Here is a 25,669-nt window from a genome sequence, read left to right as displayed (position 1 = left end):
GTCAATAAATTAATGTTTAGGATTAGGATTAGGATTAGGATTGGGATGGGATTAAGTTTTAAACTATTTTATAATCAAGAAACAATGGGGTTTATAATGATTAAATTAAATAAGACAATGGTACTGACAAAATGGTACTGTGAAAGCTTAAATTTAATGGAAAGAAACAAAAGAGAAATGCACATAAAATAAATAACTAGTGTATTTCACCAAAAAATAATGAACTTATATTTATAATTTAGCTTGGTACTCATATGTTGACTGTCTACTTTTTTTAGTATTTTCATTTGTTTCGAAATATTTGTCATATTCGAAAATTGAAAAATATAATAAAAAAATCTAGAAATATCACCATTCATTATTATATGAAATATTTTGATATCACAATTAAGTAGTTAGAGTTTTGGGGTGATGTTTTAAGTAACATGTTATCAACAATTATTTTAATCGTAAGTTCATTGTCATCATTAGGGTTATTACGTTTGAGATATTGTCTGTTTTGATGTTTGTTGGTCCATCATAATTTTGTCTTTTAAAAGGTGTCTCAAAAGGTTAAGGAGGGAGGGTCATTATAAATTACCATTAGTCTCAATTACTAAGCGATATGTGAAATTTTTAGACATACTGGAACAAGTCCTCCAATCGAAGCTAAGGGATAAGAGTGATTTAGGCCCTCCTTCTAACGTCAATGTTCCAATAATGAGTTTGCTAGAATCGTTTGGGTCACTATGCTTGAAGTAGTGTCCGCTTTGGTGCTTGTTATGTAGTCATGGTTTTATCCTTAAAAAGGTGTTTGAGTGAGGGAGGGTATTTATAAATTATCCTTAGGAGCTTATGTACTAACCGAATTAAGGTTATTATTCTTATGGAGACATCTACAAATTATTTTATAAATTTGCTCAAATATTTGTTATTTCCTTGCCTCATATTGGCCAACACCATTGAGTTGATATGTGGTGAGGGTGACTGGCAGCATATTATGCTCCATACCCTTGAATCAAGTTTTTAAAAGAGTTAATAGATTTGAATGGTAGTTAGGTGTAGTAACTTAAATATGCTCTTATTAATAATGTGGGGAATACTCAACACATAATGACATCATTATTTGTGTATAGATTCATTGTGGGGATGTTAAAATTGGCTCTTATAACATCATTTTTTGCACTTAAGACTTGAAGGTTGATTTCATGTTGGGAACGCATAGAGTCAAAAACTTTTTGGTTTTGTCATCTCATTATTTCTATTTGATCTGCCAATTTACACAAGGTTGCACTATCTCTCATGGTGGATGTCCCATGTTCACCCTGTTATGATATTGGTTTTAGGTTGAAATCACAAATGGTCGAAGGAAGACTTATACTTTGGCCCCATGGTGGACACCAAAATATTCTTACCAAAATATGATAAGGTCCAAGTATTGAATTTTCAAGTCTTCCTAAGTTGACAATCTCCTTCAAATCTCCCTCTTCATCCAATCACCTTCAAGGTCCCCTTTAATTTTGGTTGAAGTGGATGAGTACCTACAAGAAAGACTTTGGTAATCAAGTCAATATATCTTCGTCTTTTCTATACCTTGGAATATATAATGTACTTTAGTAACCTATCAACTTCCATTTTAGTAACCATTATCGAGGTGGTTCAACAATTTTATGCTCAAGCTCAAATTGCTTAACCTCTATAACGTTGGACATGTAAGTACATATCCAAGGTTAACTTGTCCAAACTCTTTAGGATGGCATGTTCAATCTCTAAAGCGGCATGTATGAGTTACATGGCAATTTGGTTAGTACATAAGTCCCCAAGTTCCAAGTTTTCAAATAAATGAAGGAACTTGATTGTGATAGAAAATATACATTGATCATCAAAAGGAAGTTTTATTGACTGAGTTCACTAACATCGTTAGAGCTACCATATTTAAGATATTGTCCATTTTATCATTCATTAAACCATCACGATTTTATTCTTTAAAAAATGTCTTAGTGGATTGAGAGAAAATGTTTATAAATTATCATTAGTATTAATTTCTAAGTGATGTGAAAATTTTAAATATCGTAAAATAAAAATTAATTACAAAGACTAAAAGATGAGAACAAAATTTTATACTTGACATCTCCAAACAACAAAACAAATAAGCAATCTAGGAAACTCAAGTCAAATTACAATTATAAAACTTGCTATGGTAAGAAACTATTAATCCAAGTTTGATTTGAGAAGGTTAGGGTAATAATAATATTAATGAAAAATACTCCTATTGATTAACAGCAAACAAAATAAGACATTACAAAAATGATAGGTGAGGGAAAAGACGTGTTAAGTGCTTTTAGTCCCAAAGGACTAGTTAACGCAGTACCCATGTAGGGCGAGAATTTTTTTGATGAGGAAATTGATGGCAGATGATAAACACACCTCCACTCTCCTATAAATACACTCCCTTTTTTAAAAAATATATATAAAATGTCTAAATTACCCTTTTAAAAAAATGAAATTCCTAAATTTACACCTCCCTTCCCCGCACCCCCTTTCCCCGCACCCCACACTCCACACCCCTCTTCTTCCCAAAGCCTCTTTCCGCTCAATGTCATTAAGCAATATACTTTTATAGTCATTCTAAATAGAAAAAAAGGACTAGCCCCACCATAACCAGCATAAGAAAGGTTCTTTTACAGTCATTAGCATTCCGGAAAGTACTTTTACAGTCATTAGCATTCCGGAAAGTACTTTCCGGAATAGTAAAATTATTGTTCATATAATTCCGGAAAGAACTTTCCGTAATAGTAACTTTAATATTATGGAAAGTACTTTCCGGAATTATGTAACAAAACATTTCCGGAAAATACTTTCCGGAATAAGAATTTAATATTATGGAAAGTATTTTCTGGAACATTTTTATATAATTCCAGAAAGAACTTTCCGTAACAGTAAGAAGAAGAAGAAGAGGAGTGCCAGAAAGAGAAAGAAGAGGGGCGTGCGAGGTGCGGGAAAAAAAAAAAAAGAAGAAGAGGAGAGTGCCAGAAAGAGAAAGAAGAGGGGTGCGCAATGTCAGCAGGTGGTCTTGTAAGAGAAAGACTCTTACTTGTTCTATGGAAAGACACACTAGTACAAAAATGACTTTTAAAATCGGAGTTTTAAAATTAGTCATAAGGTAGCCATTTTAAAAGTGACGCGGTGGCCTGCACTGCAACAGAACGGCACTAGAACGGCCCGTTCTGCAAGCAGAACAACCTGTTCTGCTTTCAGTACGGCCCGTACTGCAATCAGAACGGCCTGTACTGCTGGCAGAACGGGCTGTGCTGCAAGCAGAACGGGGCGTTTTGCAATCAGAACGGGTCGTTCTTCTTGCAGAACGGTCTGTTCTGGTGCCGTTCTGGTGCGGGGAAGGAAGGTGTGAGGAAGGGAGGTGTAAATTTAGGAATTTTATTTTTTTTAAAAGGGTAATTTAGACATTTTATATATTTTTTTAAAAAAAGGTGTGTATTTATACGAGAGTGGAGGTGTGTTTATCATCTGCCGAAATTGATAAGCCAATGAGCCCAATTAAAGAAACAACATTAGCAAGGCCCAAAAGGAACTTTAAACAGCCCACGAGTATGCTTGATTATGTATGTTTAAGTTACTTTTATATGCTTTATTATCTTTGTTTATAAGGGTAGTTCTAGAAAGAAAAAAAAAAGATAAATTTATTATTAATTAATTAAATTATTTATTTATTTTAATCTTAATGAATTATGTAATTAAATTATATATATAAGAATGTTAAAATAATATTGTTTACGTGATAGTGAATTTTACATATATAATGATTCTTCATATTAAAGTTGGTATTAAATAAAGACATTAGGTGATACCAACTTTGATCATATTTTTTTTTATAAGCAAAATAAACTCAAATTAAAGGGAGTATAAGGGGTACTTCAACATGTTACAAGAGATATAGAGACATAATTAGAAATAAAAAAAATCAAAGCAGAAACTATGAAAAATACAAACCCGGGTTATAATACTAGTTAATGTAACTAAAAAACAATCGATGATAGAACTATTAATCCACTTCCATGAACGCAGTTTAATACTATTCAACACTTCCTTGCAATCTGTAATACCTTGCTAAAAGATAATAACATTCTAATAAAGCCATAGTGACCAGATAATAGAAACCCAAACCACCAGAAAACATCAAGAACATTTTTTATATATACCAAGATTCATCCAATATAAATAAAGATAAATTAAAGAATTTGGAAGGACCACCGCAACCTCCAACCAATTAGCAACAGCTAACCAAGTATTAAAAGTCATAGGGCACATTAGAAAGAGATGAAGAGGGTCTTCAACAAACAAAAAGTAAAAAGAACATAAATTATTATCTAACTCCACACCACATACTTCTAACAATGATTTGCACGAAAACACATTCAAGAACACTTGCCAACAAAATACCAAACACTTGATCAGAGCCTTGCATTTCCAAAGACTTTTTATAACTAGTTGAAAATCTGAAGAATATCTGAGTTCCCCACCCAACAAGCGTTGCAGCCAAAGGTACGCATGTTTCACCGAGAATACACCATCCTTATCACAAATCCATCTCCAATAATCTTGCTTAGAAGAGAAAATCTGCAAATCCTGAAGCATATCCAGCAAGGTATTCACACTACTAACTTCATGGACAAAAGGTTCTTTTCTCTCCAATTAACCTGCCGCACCCACCTAAATCCCTCCCAAGTTCCATTATGTTCCACCACTGACAATGGATCAAAGGTAAAGGAGTACAAATGAGGAAAGACATCCAACAAGCACAAATCACCTATCTACTTATCCTCCCAAAAAACTAGGTCATAGTACCATCGCCAATACAAGGTTCAATCTTTTCATCCAACAAAAAAATTTCTTATTGTAGCACACACACTATATCCTTCCACTACCAAGAAGCCCTCCTATCCACATTTGAGCAATTAGAAAAGGACTCAATGCGCCCATACCTACCATGAAAAAATTTAGCCCACAACATACTCGAAGAGAGCATGCACATCCACACCCATTTCTCTAGCAGTGCCTAATTGAACAACCTGACATCCTTAATTTCTAGTCCACCCTAAACCTTTGACTTACACACCGTTTCCCATTTTATCCAAGGAATCTTTAAGCCATCCTTGAGACCTCTCATCGTTTCCCATTTTATCCAAGGAATCTTTGAGTCATCCTTGACACCTTTTCACAAGAAATCACGTTAAATGACCACAATTTTCTTAATCACCGAGTTTGGTGCTTTAAAAAATGAAAGAAAATGAATGGGCATAACTTTCAAATAAATGCCCATCATTGGTCATTGTTTATTGATTATTTGTATAAACCAATTGTTTAACATGGAGTATCTTATTAGTATCTTATAAGTAGGGGCATCTCATTTCAATTTTATTTTGCACTATATATATAGTTTATTTACTTATTTTAAAAAAAAAGATAAAAAATTTAATATTTTTTAGAATAAATATGTATACAATTTGTTTACTAAAATTAATATTTTATTTAATAATAATCACTTTAAATATACTTCTAATTTGATTATAGTAAAAACTTTTTTTTTTCTAAAATAAGATATTTTCATAAAATAAAAATCTAAAATCTTTTTTTATTAGTGTTTCCACAAAAATATTTAATAAAATCTTTAAGAATGAAATTAATATTTTAAAGAAATTATATTAAACATATTTAATTAAAATTAATTAACCATTTTAATGATGAACATAGTAAAATACTAAAACATTTTTTTATACATAATCAACTCATAAAAAACACAGGACATGATTTTGTTAACCATTTTAAATTTAAATGATTTTTTTTCAATAATCTTGTTGTTGATTTCATTTTTTATGTCCCGCAACAATACTAGTTGCGACAAACTTAATGCTTTAAAATTTATAATTACACAAGGATTTATATTATACATTTGATTATAAAAGTATTAACATAAATTAAACAATTATGCTAATAAAATATACTAAAAATATAATTAAAAAATTAGTTTGAGTAAAATTAAAAATTGAATTTCTTAAATAACGTCTACAATTAAACTTTATTGATGAACAAAATTCATAAATACTTCACACTTTTACCACGATAAAAAATATAGAAAATCAAAATTCTTATTTATAATTTTTCATAATTTTAAATTTCAATATGATATGTGATGATACTGACTTTAAAGATGGATATGCACAAACCCCCGAGACATATCAAGATTGTCTCATAATGTAATAAAAAATAAAAATATTTTTAAATTTCATTTTTTACACAAGAGAGATAAATAGATATATTTAAACTACAAACGGACACACAAAACCTTCTCATAGATGCAAATCCAACACCTACCTCTTTAAAAATATTAAAAAATACTTTAATATATAAAGAAACTTAATTTCCTTACCTTAAGGTAGTGTTTGTTTCCGGGGATGTACTGTTTACGAGCAACGAAAGGCGAGGAAAGTATGTGTTTGTTTCCCGTGATTTGAAACGAAGGAAAGACGAAGAAAAGGGAGGAGAAGCACTGTTGCTCTCCTCGCACAAAAGCGAAGAAAGGAGCTGAAAGACACGTAGGATTTGTGAAAACCCGAAAATGCCCCTCCCATACATGTGCCATGCAGTAGAAGAATCTCTGCCATTTCACGGACCTTCCCTGTATCCTTGTCTCATGCATGCATACTGCTAGGAATCTCTGCCATTGTTGACTGTCATTGTTGAAGGAGCTTTGTTGTTGAGTGCGTTTGAAATAATATTATAAGAGAGTTGGAAGCTCTCTTTGTGGTGTGTCTTCACAGAATTTCGACGCTAGTGGTTGGTGTTGCTCACTGATTCTCCACGACCTCCACGGGCTGGTGACTGATTCTCGATATTACGGGGCTGGTGTGTGGCTGGTGGTGGCTGGTGGGTGTTGGTGGTGAGTGATTGTGGAAGGAGCTCCTCCATTTGAAGGTAAGTTTGATCTCATTTGGTATATACGAAGGAGCATAATCGATTATGGTTGGCCACATAATCAATTATGGCCTTGCATAATCGATTATGGGTGAGGCATAATCGATTATGCAAGACCATAATCGATTATGTGGCCAAGCATAATCGATTATGCAGGGTATTTTCGCTGCCAGTGGAACTCGGAACGGCCCGTTCCAAAAATGCATTTTATGAAAAATATGCGAAAGCAGAATGGGCCGTTCCACTTTTGGAACGGGCCGTTTCACTTTTGGCCTTTGCAGATTACTTTGTAACCCCAGAACGACCCGTTCTGGTTTGAGAACGGGCCGTTCTGGGTATGTTAATGAGGCATGGAAAATGAGTCCAGAACGGGCCGTTCTGGCCACATTAATTTGTTATTAATGATGGTTATTTAATACCATTTATATATATATATATATATATAAACTATTAATATTTAATATATAATACCTTAAATTAAATATAATTATTTAATATTAATATTTAACTTATATATATATATATATTAAATATTTAATATTTAATATATATATATATAAATTAAATATTTATTTAATTTATATATATAAATAAAATAATAATATTAAATATTAATATTTTTATGTTCTCACTTTGATATATATTAAAGTTCAGTTATATATTTTTAGGGTTTATATTTTCGTTTTTAATCATATTTGATTAGAATAATAAATTTGTTATTTCGAAAAATATTCAGATGTCAGACGAAAATATCGATGTTGTTAGTTTAGACAATGAAGAAATGAATAATGATTTGGACTTGAATTTAATTACACAAATACAAAGTCAAATACAAATGCGAACCCAAGTAGGAGCAATGACAATCCTTTGTCTCGTAGCTTTTGGGTTAAATATGTTGTGTACCATACGTTGTCCCACAAGTAACATTAGGGACTTCATTTCTCAAAAAGAACGTCGTAGGAATGAGTTAATGTCATACCTTATTCACACCGAACAATGTTGTGACATTATTCGCATGGGACCTGCGGCATTCATTAACTTATGTGAACGAGTAAGGGCAACTGGATTGGTCAAGGATGCCTTCCGATCAACAGTGAAAGAACAAGTGGCTAAATTCCTCCATATTATCGGACACAACGTTAAAAATCGAAGTGTTTCATTTTTTTTCATCAATCTGGGGAAACCGTTAGTCAACACTTTCATAACGTGTTGAATGCGGTCATTATGTTGGAGGGAGAAATGTTAGTTCAGCCATCAGGCAAAAATGTTCATCCTTATATCTTAAACAATAGTCGGTTTTACCCGTACTTTAAGGTAATTCAGTGCCAAACTAAAGTATTACATCACATAGACGTATTTGAACATTAAAAATAACGTATTACTATCATATTGTTTGTACTTAGGATTGTTTAGGGGCAATAAATGGAACTCATGTCCGAGTTAAAGTAGGAAGATCAGATGCCCCCCGTTTTCGTGGAAGAAAAGATTGGCCAACCCAAAACATATTCGCAGCTTGTGATTTCGACATGAAATTCACATATGTTCTAGGAGGGTGGGAAGGAACAGCATCTGATTCAAGAATATTAAAGGATGTCCTAGGTAGAGAGGATCCACTTATCATACCACAAGGTTAGTTATTATTTACTTCGTAATTAGTGTATAGTAACGTACTTATGATATTATAATGAGTATAACTTCAATGACTTTAATTAGGTAAATACTACTTGGGGGATGCTGGATTTATGTTAAAAGGACAAATAATTATGCCGTATCGAGGGGTTCGATATCACCTTAAAGAGTATTCTCGAAGAGCTCCACAAAACCCAAGAGAATTGTTTAACCATCGACATTTGTCACTTAGAAATGTGATTGAAAGAACATTTGGCGTCTTGAAGAAAAGATTTCCTATAATAGCTAGTGGAACTGAACCTCATTATTCATTCGATACAATGACGAATATTGTACTAGCATGTTGCATTTTACACAATTTTCTTCGAGGCGTAGATAATGATGAATTGCTGTTAGTAGAGAGGTCAATCGAGAGTTGATGGAACAACCTATGGATACCATGCCGACTCAAGCTTGTGAGGATGATTATAGGGAAGGGTCAACTATACGGGATGTTATAGCATATGAAATGTGGACAAATTATACTAATAATTAGATCTTGTATTTAATAATGTATTTAATAACATGTACTGTTTTAATTATAATAAATTATTCTGTTACAAGTTTTCATTCATATATTTTATATATGATTATCATCATTGCGTGCCTTGTTTTTGCAATAGGTGGAAAATGAACAGAGGAAAAATTGTTGTACCTGATTCCTCGACTACAGTCCGCGAGTTCACCAAATGGACTAATGACATGGACTTTCGTTTATTGACTGCCATGCTTGACGAGGCTAGGTTGGGCAATCGGGTTGATGGTAGTTGGACAACCCAAGCATACAATAATATTGTTGAAGCCCTCTGACAGACTGGATTAACGGGTATCACGAAAAATAATGTTAAAAATAGACAAAAAAGTCTGAAGGATAGATGGCGGGAGGTTCACGACTTGTTTAGTGGACTTAGTGGATTTGCGTGGGATGAGTCCACGAAACGGTTTACAGCTGAGCCTGAAGTATGGCATGACCTGCTGCAGGTAATGTTTTAACATTCAGGATTTATTGAATTAGTGAAACATAGTAATTATGGGTGATAATCATGGTTTTTATTTCCAGGCGAAGCCAGCTGCAGCTAAATGGAGAGTGTCTTCCATTAGGTACTATATATGACTTGATGGAAGAATTATGGGGAGTTGATTGGGCGACAGGCCATATGGCTAGGACTGCGCGACAAGCCCGTAGAAATATCAGTATGCCAAGTGTAACGGTCGACTTGAACGATGATGTCGATGACATACCACAGGACGACCCTTTTCAGGCAGGGTTTGATACAGCATACCGGTCGCCACCACACTATGGTTCCTATAGTCCTGTTGATGGTACTCAGTCAATGCCATCTGCTGTATCTGGTGGTACTACTGGAATATCGTCATCTCGAGGCACAAAAAGAAAAGCCCCAATGATTGATGTGATGGATGCACAATTTGACAGGCTAACTACGAGGCTCGATGCATTTACAGATTACCTTGGTCAAGGTAATGCGTTGACCCAATGATTATCTGATATTGTTGAACGACAAGTGGTCGCCATTGAACGAAGAAACGAAATAATTAATGAGCAAGTTAATATCCTGAGGCGAACATCAACAGTTCAATATTCAGAATCAAATATTTGAGACATGTTAGTCGCTATGAACCTGCAAGACGAGCAAGTTATAGTTCAGTGTTATGATTTTTTGGGTAATAATCCATCACATGTTAGGCGACTTTTTGGCTTACCCCCACATCTTCGCCTCAACCAATTGTTAAAGTTCATGGGTCAAAGTGGTTGATTTGTGATTCATAATTATTGTATTTTTTTATGCATTGTATGTAATGTTTTACTAATGTTTTAAACATTGTAAACTTGACCATAATGTTATAAAAGTATTTATTAATGGTCAAAGATACATTTTAATGTTATTACTTGCAATTATGTTTTATGAAATATGTCTTATGTTTAACATCATATTTGTTATTGGTTATTTTATATATAATTTTCAGGTATGGCATCCGGTTCAAGAAAAAGAAGTTCAAAAGAAAGAAAAGGAAAAACTCCTGCCACCTCGGATAGAGCCGCTGGTCCTAGATTACCACAAGTTGAAGAAGTTCTAAATCAGACACGTTTTTTCAGCCAGCGTGATCAGATGATTAAATATGGCAAGGAGTTTTACCACAGGATAGTCCTTCATCCAAAGGTTATGGACTTTAGCTACTTTGCCACATCAGGGCTGTATTTTCACCACCATATAGAATATCAAGGTTTGCAGCATTTTGTGGCTCTCAAATGTGATTTCTTTGAAGATCTTATTAAGGTGTTCTATTCCAACTTGAGAGTATCTGAAGCTGGTTTCCTCTATAGTGAGGTGAACAAAATAAAGATAAAAATAAAACCATCTGATTGGTTAACTCTGGCTGGTTTGAAGTATTAGGGGCACAAATTAGCATATCCAGACATCCTAGAGGAGATGCAGTTTGACCGTCACATAACACTGACATCTATGATTAGACCAGAGCTGCAGGGCCGAAATGTCAGAAATGTAGGAAGTCTTAACATTAACGACAGACTCCTACATTATGTCTACGTCCATATATTGACACCCAGATCAAGTAACTTTTCCCAACTCTTGCAGGAAGACATTTTTCTGTTATGGGCCTTAAAGAATAAAATTTTGATCAACTGGCCCCATTATATCATGCAACACATGGTCAAATGCAAGGACAATGGGATGCCTCTTCCATACCCAATTTTAATTTCACACATTTTGGTTGTTTATGGCGTAGACTTATCAATTGATGTTGCAGTCGAATTAGGGTGGGCACATTTTTTTAATAAAAATACCTTGAAAAAATTAAATGTCGTGAATGTCAACGGGGTATGAATACATGGCAGGGATAATCATCATCATGGCCAAAATGTTGAAGATGAAGACCATGCAATGCCTGAGGACCATGGTGAGGAGTAGCCTGCCGACATCACACAACAACCTCCAGTCCAGTATGATGGTCAAATGTTTTCCCAAATATGGACTGACATTCAAGGGTTACAAGAAGGATTAAATAATTTGACCATCAATGTTAACAGAGGTTTTGATCGAGTACATTACAGGCTTGATGACCTCAAACAAAAATTTGATGACTTTCAGCGTTCATTTGAATAAACTATGTTATCTTATTTTCTTTTTTATTATTGTAATTTAAATATATTTTATTTAGTTGCAACATTTTTCATTTATATTATTTTATGTCATATTTAATTATTGTTTACTTAATTGATGATTGTATTATATTTTCTGTTCCATTTTACAAATATGTTATTACCCATCTACTTTGTAATGTTAAAAATTTGTTAATTTTTTAATTGGTAAAAATTAACTTTACAATTAACAAATATATCTTCATTTCATTCTAATTTATGTTAATGATTTATCAATTTTTTTAATTTATTAATTAACTTTCAAAAATTTTATTGTACATTTTTTTTATATTAATAAAATTCTATTATTTAAATATTGACATCAAAAAGTGCAAATATAAAAAAAATAAAGTAATACATGTTTATAAAATTAAAATAATAACACTTTCATAAACATTAATAAAATAATGTTACAAAATATAATTATCATAATATATTTTGTTATTATTATTTATTATTATAAATATTATTATTTTCATTTTTATTAATATTATTATTATTATTTATTATAATTAGTATCATTATTATTTATTATGATTCTTATTATTTTTCTAATATTTATTATTATTCTTATCATTATTTATTATTATTTTTTTATTAATTTATACCTATTAATATAATTTTATTGTAATTATTATTAATTACAATAAATAATATTATACTCATTTTTAATCCAAGGGTAAAAGTGTAAATTATATATTCATCTATTAAATTTTTATTTTTTATCTATCATTAAATTTAAAGAAAATATTTAAATTAATTTATTTTTAAATTAATATTTTATAATTTTTTTTAGTTAAAATTTATATATTTATCTTTTAATTATAATAATTATAAACTTTTTTTTAACCTAAAGGCAAAATAGTAATCTTTCACAATTATGAATTAAAAAATTTATTTTTATCTATCACATCAATCAATTCATTCACAAATTTTCTCTACACTTTTCACTCACTTTCCCTTAATCCAAACAACCTCACTTTCCCTTCAAATCCCTCCTTTTTCACTCTCTCTTTTCCATCATCAAATCCAAACAAAGCCTAATTTCCCCGGACAAAGTGAAACTTTTTTTTTTTATTAAATAAATGACATAGATATATGCAACATCAACGTGTCAAACTCACCTTTTTTTACTTTTTCCCCTTTTACACTGAGCGGGTAGTACATAGATTAGAGCATAGGCTAAGCCTATGATGTACTATAAATTTCACCACATCCTCAAATTTCTTCACAAACTCCAAATCAAAACCCCATAAAGTGAGGCATGGAGGAGGAGGGAACCGAGAGGCGAAAGCAAGCCAGGCTTGCCATTATGGAACTCGCCAACATGATAAGCGTTCCCATGGCTCTAAACGCCGTCGTTCGCCTCAACGTAGCCGACGCCATCTGGCAGAACGGCGCCAACGCCCCCCTCTCCGCCGCTCAGATCCTCCCCCGCCTCCTCCCCCCCGCCGCCGGCGACGCCGAGAACCTCCAGCGCCTCCTCCGTATGCTCGCCAGCTACGGCGTCTTCCACGAGCACCTCGACGCCGGCGAACGGAAATTTTCCCTCACCGACGTCGGCAAAACGCTCGTCACCGATGGCGAAGGCCTGTCCTACGCGCCTTACGTGCTCCAACACCATCAGGTCCGATTATATCGCAATTTTCTTATTTATTTATTGTTGCGAATATTGAAAATTAAGTGCTCAATTTAGTCTTCTTTTAGTAGTTTGATCTTAAAAAAATTATTTTAGTTTCTCGATATCAATAATAATACATCTCATAATATTTTTTATAATAATTTTTAGTTTAATGGGATATTTTTAGCATTGCTAAGTGAGTTGTAATGTCTTAAAATTGGTAATTAAAAATTAATTTTATTTATAAAATATAATTATAGTTGATTAGACATTATTTTAATAAAGATAAAATTTAAATTTAAGAATATTAAATTAACTTTCATATTCGAAGATAAACTTTACTATGATCCTTCTTAATTGATGAACAAATAGACTAAAATTAGATTTTTTTAAAAATATATTAAACTTTTTTTTATATAATGAAATAACAATAGGTTATTTTTTGAAAAGTGGAAATTTAATTAATATGCAACCTTGTCATGGTCAAGTCGCGTTCATGTAAGATAAATAAATGATTATTAATGAAGTATATAATAAGAGTTAATAATTTATATATTATTTGTGTAAAAATTTTTTACACCGACAATTAATTATATCTTTTAATTGTGTCATATCACAATTAAAAGATATAATTAATTGTCGGTGTAAAAATTTTACACTAATAATATATAAATGATTAATTTATATAATAAGTATAAAAAAAAGTAGTTATGACATGTGAGAATGGAAAGGATATGTTAAAAATGAAGTGGTGGTTTGGTTGGAAAACTTGTGAGATAAGGGGTGCATATTGAATGAATGTGTGTGTCTTGAATGGGTAAAGACAACATAATAATAAGAGAGAAAAAATATGTGCAACGTGGCACGTGTGTGTAGGACGCTTTGATGCGAGCGTGGCCGTTGGTGCACGAGGCAGTAGTGGACCCTACGAAGGAGCCCTTCGAGAGGGCGAATGGAGAGGCAGCATATGGGTACTACCTGAAGCAGCCAGAGATGAATGAGCTAATGTTAAGGGCCATGGCTGGGGTCTCAGTGCCCTTCATGAGGGCCATGCTCCTTGGCTATGATGGCTTTCGAGGGGTGCAGAAGCTGGTGGATGTGGGTGGCAGTGGTGGTGACTGCCTCCGTATGATCTTGCAAAAGCACCCTACAATCAAGGAAGGGGTGAACTTTGACCTACCTGAAGTTGTGGCCAAAGCACCACAGATTCCATGTGAGGGTTTTGATTTTATTTGATTTGATAATTGGTTAATTATATTTAATCGTTGTTGTTGTCACATGTGAATTGTGTTATGATTTGCAGGTGTAACCCATGTGGGTGGTGACATGTTCAAATTCATTCCCCAAGGAGATGCCATCTTCATGAAGGTATGTCATTCATTACTCCATTTAAGCAATATCAAGTTAATTACCTGGAATATAGGCTTATAAAATTATAAATTGTTATATAATTAAATAAAAATGAGAAAAAAGCTATATACGGGTGGTGTAAAATATTTTTGGTTTAGATACCTTTTTTTTTCCTTCCAAGTATAGTAGTTATATGATTTTAGTTTATGAAATTTTAATTGAGTAATCTTAATCTTTTAAATAATATAATTGTGTAATTCTAATAGTAAGTATTATAAGTATGTAATTTTTTTTACCTATTTAAGTTACATATATTATTAATTTTAGTAATATATATATATATATATATATATATATATCATTTAATACATGAATGAAAATTATGTTATATGCAAGTTAAATAGGTTAAAAGTTATATAATTACGATATTTGAGTGATTAAAATTGTACTACGTGATACTTGAAGGATTGAAATTTCACAAATAAAATTTAGGAGACCAAATATGTAATGACTTTAAAAGTCACTACACTTACTATATTTCAACTACAATGTAGTGAAAAGATAAATTAAGCATCAATTACTTTAGGATTATTATACAATAGGTAACAAGTCTCATGTTATAGACATGAGACTGATGAAGTTATTTTATAGTATTTGTCTAAGTGGATATTTTATGAGTGTTATTTTATAAAGTTATTACACAAACATACTCCACAATGATGAGATATTGTTCGCTTTGAGCCTTAGCCTTCACGGCTTTGCTTTTGGTCATCACCCAAAAGGTCTCTCAATCATTGAAGTATGTTTATGTTATATAAGTTGTTATTTTTTGTTTTATTTTATTGATGTGGGACTTGTTTGTATCCCAACAATCTTTCCCTCAAACAAGGGACTTAATCTTTCATGTAGCGGAATCTGTCTTTATATAGCACATTATATGTTATGAGTTTATGAGTTTTTATGGGGGTAGGTTATTACACAAACATACTTCATAATGATGAGATCTTGTCTGCTTTGGGCTTAGCCCGCTCTGATACCACTAATGAGATTATTTTGTTGGTATTTGTCTGAGGAGATATTTTATGATGGTGATAGTTATTTTTATAAGGTTATTACACAAACATACTTTACAATGATGAGATATTGTCCGCTTTGAACCTTAGCCCTCACGGTTTTGCTTTTGGTAATCACCCAAAAAGCCTCTCGATCATAGAAATATGTTTGTATTATATAAGTTGTTATTTCTTATTCTATTTTATCAATGTGGGACTTGTTTGTATCCCAACAGAGACATATGTAAGAAACAAAAAATTTAAAACAACTCCAGTACATATATACTATCAAGATACACCTGTACACAAAATAAACCATACTTGCTAGTGAAGTGCCTAAACAAGACCAAGATTGCATAAGAGCAATATCACCAAAACAAAGACTGGTCATCTCCAACATGACCTTCCACAACCAGACAAGTTTACTTGCTCATTTTGCCTTACTTTAATACCAAATATGATTATTGTAATTCCAACTACAAGGAAAAGGAGGGTAAGTTTGCGAAACAAAAACAATATAAACATGCAACATTGACTTACAATAATACAACTTAAAGAATTTGATCAACATCTAATGCAATTCTACATATTAACTTTCAACTTATAAATAACATCTCAATAATTTACAACACCACAAAATATCATAACAACTTCAACATTACAACATCATTAACATATGCAATAATAAGCAACTAATGTATTGTCACACATATCTAATATGAAGATCTCTTACAATAGAGATGAGCAGTTTAAGTGACTAGACTCTACTGAATCATAATGTTTGACCAATCGTAACCAAGTCAGATATAGACAACTCCAAGCCTCTTAGATAACTTATTTAACAACTTATTTTGATTTCAAAGGTTTGCCCATTTAAATTGGGAAGTCTAGTACTTTATTATTGTCAAACAATTTGGATATGAGTTTATCACGACATTAGCTTGTAATACTAAGTCACTTATATAGAATTAGTCTATCAACTACTTCAAAATATTACACCCTTTCAATGTTATGTTAAGGGCTAAGTCTCTAATCTTGTACTTTACTCAATTAGTCACTTTATATAGGTATCTTTCAATCTTGTTCACATACAAATACCATATAAAATCTAAATGAAACATCTTTAAGAATAGCTACCATTCAAAAACTAACTTAGTTATTGAAGGGTTTCAACTAACCTGTCAAAGCACCACAATTTATATCCATACAATGAAATATTTTAATTTCTAAAACATATTTTACTATTCTCTAGCTTTAATGTATCTTAACAATGACATGTATATACACTACTTGCTTAACAATTTAATCAACTATAATATTATACAACTTATACAACTTCATTAACTATCAACATACAACTTAAAACATCAACTTCTTACAACTTTACCAGCTTCCTCAATTCTCATCATAGATAACATTAAACATCATATATCATCATTCAAATACTCAATTAATCATACTTCAACATATAAACAACTTTGAACATCATCCTTCATTTCAACATATCACACCCAACGCCATTCTAAGTGCGCTCGGTGCAATTGAGATAAAGAGGTTTTTGTTTCGCCCACACTTAACATCAATCCTCTTGTATTGGATGTGGGTGAGACAGAGAACCTTTGAGTCTCTCGCGCTTGGTGTGACAAAACCCATGCTTAACCTTAATCAGGTAGAGAATTTCTAACTAACTCACACTTGATGTCACTTAACCTCTATCTGGCGTCATTTAGGCAATAATTCATTGGCTTGATCACATTGGGCACCACACCTTAGAGGTTCATTATCACCAAGTTAGAGAATTCTTGAGTTCTCATGCTCGATGTTGCTCATTCCTCGTCTGACGTGACTATGTTAGAGGACTCCTCACTGATCCACACTTGGCTCTTCCAATCTTGTGTGCAATGTGATCAAAATAGAGAACTCCTCAACTTGAGCCACGTCCCACACAATGAAGGCATGTCCAGTGCAATGATGGGTTTTGCACTTGACAAAAACTCATTTTAGCTCGATCCACTTGAAAGTTAGAAAATAACCAACATGCAACATATAGAACCTATTCTCATCATAGAAAACAACATGCATCCACAGGGTTTCAACAATTATCATATCTTACTTATACACAACCTCAAAAACATCACAGTTTCATAAGTCATCATCCCATTAATTCAAACAATAATAACTATGAATATAGTGATTCTAAACAATAATAATCATCATTCATCTAGGATTGGTCAAAACACAGTTTCCCTTATCTCTTATTGATCCAAACCAAGAAGAGAAGAGAAGAATCAACTTTGTACAACTTTCAACTTGGGGTTTCTAGGTTCAACAAGCTTCAAATCACGGCTGATTGACCATTGTAGGGTAGTTTCCAAAATTAATTACGTAAATGAGACTCTTAAAAAATTATTTACACCTTTGGGGTAGTTTACCACGGTGTCGTTATGGGTCATAGTAACACTAGTGCCACGTGTAATTTTTTTTAAGCCATGAAGCCATATTATTAAAGTTGCTACAACTGGTAGCGCTTCATATAAAGTCATTATAATTTATAGCGATACAAAACAACTTCATATAAAGTTGCTATAGCCTATAACGACACCAATTAATTTTATTTTATTAAAAAAATTTATTTAAAATTATAGTATATAATATGCTTGAAAAAATATGATTTATTTAATTTTTTTTAGTGTATAATTATAATTTATAAAAAACTAAATATTTTTATAAAAAAATAACTGAAGCGAAATAATATAAAAAAATGGAAAAACAAAAAAATGAATGTTAAAATTAAAAAATTTAAAAAAATGATAAAATAAATGTGAAGAAAAATACACGTGGAAAAGGAAAGAAAAAAAATAAATTTAAAAGATAAAATTAATTCAAGGAAAAAAATGTAAGAAAAATGAAAAAAAAGAAATATAAAATAAAAATATTTAAAAAAATTGATAAAATAAATGTAGAAAAAGTAAAAAAAAAAAAAAAAGAGGTCGCTATGACTTATAGCACACAAGGTCGTTGTGGGCCCTAGCACCTCTGGTAAAATGTAAAAATAAGTGAAGACAAAAATGTAAAAAAAAAAACAAAAAAAAATAGTATAAAAAAAAGTAAAAAAAATGATACATTAAATGTAGAAAAAGTAAAAAAAAAAATAAAAATAAGGAGGTTGCTATAATTTGAAAAATAATATGTAAATATATTAATGTTTTAAAATTATTTTATGGTAAGTTTTTTTTACTGTTACAGTGCTACATGTCAAATTTTTATTAGGTATTTTTGTGGTAAAAATGACACATGGCGAGCATACAAGAAGGTAGACACAATATTTTTTTTTTTGGACATAGCGACCTCAGTTTTTTTTATTAATAAATTTGTTTGTTTTTTTTGTCTACTTAGAGTCACTATGGGCTATAGCGATAAAAAGCAGCTATGGCTCATAGTTACCTCAATTTTTTTTTCTTAAAATTTTATTTTTTTTTGAGTCATTGGATCATTTTTTTTTTCAGATTTATTTTACAAGTTTTTTTTTTAAAATTATTTTGTAATTTAATTTTTTTGCCTTTTTTTTTTCCATTCACTTATTTTGGATTATTTGTAAAAAATATTATATTTTTTTAATTATTTTTTCTTCAGATTTATTTTTCTCATTTTTTTAAAAAAATTTATTTTATAATTCATTTGTTTTCTTTTGCCTTTTTTTTTTACAATTTTTTCCTTCAGTTATTTTTCCTTTTATATTTTATTTTTTCTTTTCTTGTTTAGATGTATTTTAATTTTTTTCATTATTTTTTAAATTATAATTTTTTTTATCGATTACAAGAGTCGTCAGGACCTACAGCGAATTTGTATCTCTAAAGCTTATAGTGACCTCTTTTTTTTCTTTTTTCTTTTTTCACATTTATTTTTTTCAATTTTTTTAAAAAGTTATTTTTTACTTCATTTTTTTTTCAAATTTTAAAATTTTTTCTTTATAAAAATGCTGTTTTTTTTAATATAAATTTATTTATTTAAATTTATCTTAAAATATACTATTAATTTATTTTTAGTTGACTGAACTATTTTGAGTTATTTTTAAAAAATATTGTTTTTTTTTAATTTATAAAAATATTTTAAAAGATCAATTCTTAAAATAAATATATTTTAAAATATTTTTTTTATTTTTATGAAAATTTGTTTTTAATAAAATTGAGGCATTTTAAATGGTGAAGGAGTTGATAACAACACTAGTAAAGTTGCTATAGCCGGTAGCGATTTCTATGTGGCTAAATTCAAGCCATTCTCAGTTATAAAAAACAATTACACGTGGTACTGATGTCGCTATGGGCCATAACGACACTCCTAAAGGTGTAAATAATTTCAAAACAGTCTTATCTACGTAATTAGTTTTAAAACCTATCCTACAATGGTCAATCAGCCTCAAATCACCCACTCAACAAGTCTTGATCATCTACGAAGAGGAGAAGAAAGGGTTTTAGTCTAGAAAAGTGAAGATTTACTCAAGTTCTAAAAAATTTGTTACTTGCTTTTTTTAAGGTTTCTTAAAACATGAACTTACAAGGTTCATGTCTTGTTAAATAACTTAACTTTCAAAGTCCCTTGATTCTAAAGTTATTAAACGACACCTAACAACAAATCAACAACTAATCACATGTCACATATAATCAAATTAAGCATCTAAAACTCTGTTACAAAATTTGTACAATTATAATGCTTATTGGTTAATATTTTTGCATTATTGTCTAATTAAATTAGTTAGGCATAATTATTAAATGTATTGAAAATTTGTAATAATTATTTTAAAAATATAAATAAAATAATTTTAACATTGCAAAAAAAATAATTACAATATGCAAAAATGAATGATGTCCTAAAAACATAAAATAGTTTTACACTTTTATTCGACACAAATTATTAGTTTTAATAAATTGTTTATTTTTATTATAAGTAAAAATTATATTAATGATGATATTTAATTAGTTAATACACGCGTCACGATTAAACTCTTATAGCGAAAATATTAATTTCTTTGATTCTTTTTTGGCTGATGTACATTTTGTATTTTGGCCGATAGTAGAGAACTTGTCGATTCACGGACCGGAAAAAGCAAAATTGTAGCGAAATATCTATCTTGTCCGTTGCACCATGTCATTCGTCCTTTTCTTTTCATAAAAGGTTATCTCTTTATCCGTGTGAAAGCCAAACCCTGAAAAATCCTAATATTTTATGTCAGCAGGTCTCTTTATTTTTATATATATAATTGTGAAGAATGTCAAGCTTTATTATGTAAACCAATAGAGTAGAGGTATATTAAAGATAAAATAAAAATAAAAATTAAATAATAAATATATATTAATTTAGTGTTATAATTAGTTCATTAATTTTAAAATTTTATTTTTGATAAAAGATATTATTTTCTTAAAAAATATAATGAATCAACTAAATATGAAGATTAAAGTAATTATTTAAAGGAGTATTTTTTTTATATATTAGTATATATATAATATTACGGTGTGTTTAGATTAAAATTTTTAGGAATTTAAGATTTAGGATTAATTAATAATAATAATGATGCATGTAAGTTTTATGTACAATGTTTGGGGCATTGTCTGGCAGTGGGTGCTAACAACATGGACAGATGAGGAATGCAAGCTGATAATGCAGAACTGTCACAAGGCACTGCCTGAGGGAGGAAAACTAATAGCTTGTGAGCCAGTGGTGCCAGAGAACTCAGATGAGAGTCACAGAACAAGGGCATTGCTTGAGGGTGACATATTTGTCATGACAATCTACAGAGCCAAGGGGAAGCACAGGACTGAAGAGCAATTCAAGAACCTAGCCATTGCTGCAGGTTTCCCTCGTTTCAAAGCCTTCCATGTCGATCATTTCTACACCGTCCTTGAGTTTCAGAAATGAAATCAACCCACTTACTCTGCTATGTTTCCAGTCTTCTGTTCTGTACACTTTTTATTTTAACTATAAAAATCGAACTCACTTTCATAGCTAGAATTTATAATAATTAACGTAGCTCTCTCGTGGGTTGGTCCTCTTGTGATGTTTTTGTCCATGAAAACATGATATTGGAAGATAATTTGTAGGAGCAGTTGAAATGTTGATCGTGGCTAAGGAGAATATGTCTAAGAAGCAGACAAATAGTAAGGACCCACATGGGTCCCATCTAAGCACGTGTCTCAAATAAGAATCACACCTTTCAAAAAAAGAAAAAAGAAAAAAACAAAGAGTTGACATTCTACCCTAAGTAGACTAAAATAAATATTCATACAAAAGATACAAGAAACTTCTTCTTCCCATTATTTAAATCGTGAAATTATTAGAATTAATTTAATGGTCGGACAGTAAAAAAAATAATCCTAGATTCAATTTTGGTCACATTTAATATTTCTTATAGATATAAAAAGAAAAATCATTACTTTGTCAAATGTTATGATGGACAACGATTTAGTTCATGGAAATTGAAAAGAGGCAAAGAAAACGTGTAACTATCGCAACTGTGAAATATGTTAAATTTATATCTTAAATTAGATTAGTGACATATGATGCATTTTGAGAGAGAAAAAAACAAGTAATTTTGAACTCTTATGTTCTGATACGCAAAAAGTATTGGACATAATTATACGAAATTCTTACGATATATTATATATAGTAATAAAAAGCAGCTACTATAATTTTTGTTGTCCTAAAGAAACACTATAATTTGTCCTTAATTTAATTTTTTCGTTTTATTTGATGTGCACTGAATGTTATTCTTTCGGCTTTTGATAATTACACCTCTAATGATTTATAAATATATTTTTTCTTTTCTTATTTTTTCCCTAATACCCTCCTATTTTATTCTCAAGCTCATTAGGCTTTTTGAAATCACTTTTTCCCTCATGTCGTCATACCCCCTTCCTTCATTAATTTTTCGCTCTCACCCACCTCCTTCCTCCACCATTCACTACTTTAATTAATGGTTGCAATATTTTTTTTTTTATCAAACATATATCTTTATTATAATAAAAGAAAGGAAATTTGTGACTCTCTTTTCCCGTCCAAAATAAGGATACTTCTGTAACTTTATTTTATCATAATTATTTTGAATTTTTTTAATTTAATAAATGTTAAACTTTTAGTACTTCTGAATAGAAGAAAAATCCTCTTCCTCTCTATTTCATACGTTTCTCATTAAATTGCTTGTACTTTGTCTTCCACTTAGATAAACAATTATGGATATCTATTTCTTATGCTTTGATTGTAGCTTTTCAGTGACAATTGATCTCAACTATCTTCTAATTTTTAAAGCATTTTTCTTTTCAAAACTTCATTTTGATTGTCCCATTCCATCACACTCCCTATTTATAAAAATACTTTCAATATCTACATTGTCCACTTTCTGATTTGGGTACTTTTGTACTTCTAATATGAGGATTCACATTTTCTCTATCAATCGTAGGAAAACCAATTTTAGGTAAGCTTCCATGAAGTTTTAATTTTGAAGGTTGGTTGTTTCAATGTTGATGTATAGTGAACATATTATTAAGTTTTTTCCTTTTTTACTTTCATCTTCTTTTCAAAGGACATAACTAAAAGGTTTACATTGTTAAAGGACATTGTAGCTAGGAGAATTGATTGGAAGATAAGAGTTCGTATAACAATAGTGTGGAGGCTGCCAGAGTTTAATAATCCATTGCAAATTGGAGATGATTCTAGTGGATGTAGAGGCTTTTTCCCCATAAATTATAACAATTATAAATTTCATTTTTGCATAGTGTAGTTTTTTTGTTTTTGCTCCTGTTTGAAATTTCCATCTTCACCAAAAAATTATAATTAGTAAGGATATTATTTTCAGAATCAATTACAACGAGTCAATGAACTTAGTAAGGATACTGATAATTTTTTCTACACGTATGTTTTTTTTATAAGCTAATGTATTTTTCCCCTCTATTGTGACACCCTCTACCCCAACATACATATATAATAATTATGAAAACATATTCTTGGAGTAAATAAATCTTTTGAATTAAAACCATGGTTCCACTAACATGAGAGTAGAGAATTCACATTCGTAAACATAATCATAATTCACTTGTGGAAATTACAGAAGAAATAAAGTTGAAGGTTTTCCAAAATAAAAGAAAGAAACTAAATTCCCAAACTAAGCCTAACTATGCCCCGATGTCACATATCCTATCAAAGCACTCCCAATTGAAGCCTAAGCCTCATCACCAACATCCTCATGCTGATGATCACCTGCAACACAATTTAAATACATACAAGAACAACAAGGGAGTGAGAAACATCTCATTCAAGTTCAGGTACAGAAATAAGGTTAGATAACACATACGCAACAAACATAAGTCATAAGCACAAATCACATGTAAATAATACACATACACAATTAGTATCACATGCACACTCTTTTATCATGCTATGTGTCATGGACTCGAGTCATAAATGAATGCATGTGGCGCCATACAGAAGTTTCAAGTTTCAAGTTTCACATTTCTCATCACTGGTATGTTGCTACAGCAGCATACCTAGGGGCACGTTCATTCATAAATACATCACCGGTGACCAAAGGTACACCTAGAATAGCTCAATACATCACTGGTATGCAGCCTAAAAGGCACACCTGGAATAGATCATTTCATCACTGGTGACCCAAGGTACACCTGGAATAGCTTATTACATCACTGGTATGCAGCTTAAGCGGCACACCTGAAATAGATCATTTCATTGCTGGTCACACATTCTCTATTTCATTGACTCAACATTTCACTTATCACGTCTCATCATATCTCATGTCACATTATTTCAGGTTAAAAACCACTTTTGGTCCCTGATAACATTTTTTTTGTTTCAATTTAGTCCCACTTTAATTTTTGGTCTCAATTTGGTCCCCAATAACTTAAATTATTGCAATTTGGGACTTCTGCCCAAATGATTTAAACGGAGTTAACTGTTGGCCACGTGGCATCCACGTAGATGCCACGTAGATGCGTACGTGGATGCCAAAATTTCTGAAAAAACCTAGAACCAGAACGGTCCGTTTTGAAACCAGAATGGGCCATTCTGGATGCACTCTTGGTGTGTTAATTTTGCATCCGGAACGACCCGTTCTAGGTGCAAAATTAACATACTAAGAGTGCAACCAGAACGGGCTGTTCTGCTTTCAGAACGGGCCGTTCTGGTTCCAGAATACCAAACACGAATGGTTACTGATTATAGTTTACGGTTGTGAATATTGAAAGAAAAAAGACCCAAGGTACAAAGAATTTTAAACACTGAATTTGGTAATAATGTAAATGAAAATTGATAACTTTAATTGCTAAGCAGTTGGGCTATACAACGTATCATTAAGGACAATGCAGTGTATCACTAAAGACAATGGTAGCAGATTTTATTTCATTGTTAGTCAAACTGGAGTGAACCACTTACTATCAAATTGACACTATATAGTCAATGATGAAACAAAACGGTGTTTTCCTTTAAATTCATTGACGATGTACCCCAACAATAACAACATGCTCTTGAGGAGGTACAACCTGGATTTTTGTGGTTTAGGGTTTCCTTTCAGCGTTACTCAGATGATTTCCTTTCTTAGTTATTTTTTTGAACTTTTTAGTATATGTTATGTTCTGAATTTTTATTTTCAGTTTCTGAACCATGTTTCTGTCTTTGAATTTATGATATGTTATGAATTTTTATTTTTAATTTTTGAATCACGTTGCGGCATTTTGGTCAACGGATGCATGAAGTTGGCTTTCTAAAACCAGAATGACCCGTTTTGGTTTCAGAACGTCCCGTTCTGATGCATTGATGGTGTGTGAAATT

General features: G+C 31.3%; 1 protein-coding gene across 1 annotated transcript; it reads left to right on the top strand.

Moving 5' to 3' along the window:
* Positions 1 to 13,023: 13,023 nt before the first annotated feature.
* LOC109788910 (nicotinate N-methyltransferase 1) lies at positions 13,024 to 21,883 on the top strand. Its single transcript, XM_020347775.3, has 4 exons — positions 13,024 to 13,442; positions 14,313 to 14,649; positions 14,740 to 14,804; positions 21,452 to 21,883. Exons 1-4 carry the CDS (start codon positions 13,080 to 13,082, stop codon positions 21,749 to 21,751), a joined length of 1,065 nt encoding a protein of 354 aa, XP_020203364.1. The 5' UTR covers positions 13,024 to 13,079; the 3' UTR covers positions 21,752 to 21,883.
* The last annotated feature ends 3,786 nt before the right edge of the window (positions 21,884 to 25,669 follow it).

Source organism: Cajanus cajan, chromosome 10 (genome assembly GCF_000230855.2).
Source record: "Cajanus cajan strain Asha chromosome 10, NIPB_CcT2T_4, whole genome shotgun sequence".
NCBI lineage: Eukaryota > Viridiplantae > Streptophyta > Magnoliopsida > Fabales > Fabaceae > Cajanus > Cajanus cajan.
This window is presented reverse-complemented; position numbering and strand designations above follow the sequence as displayed.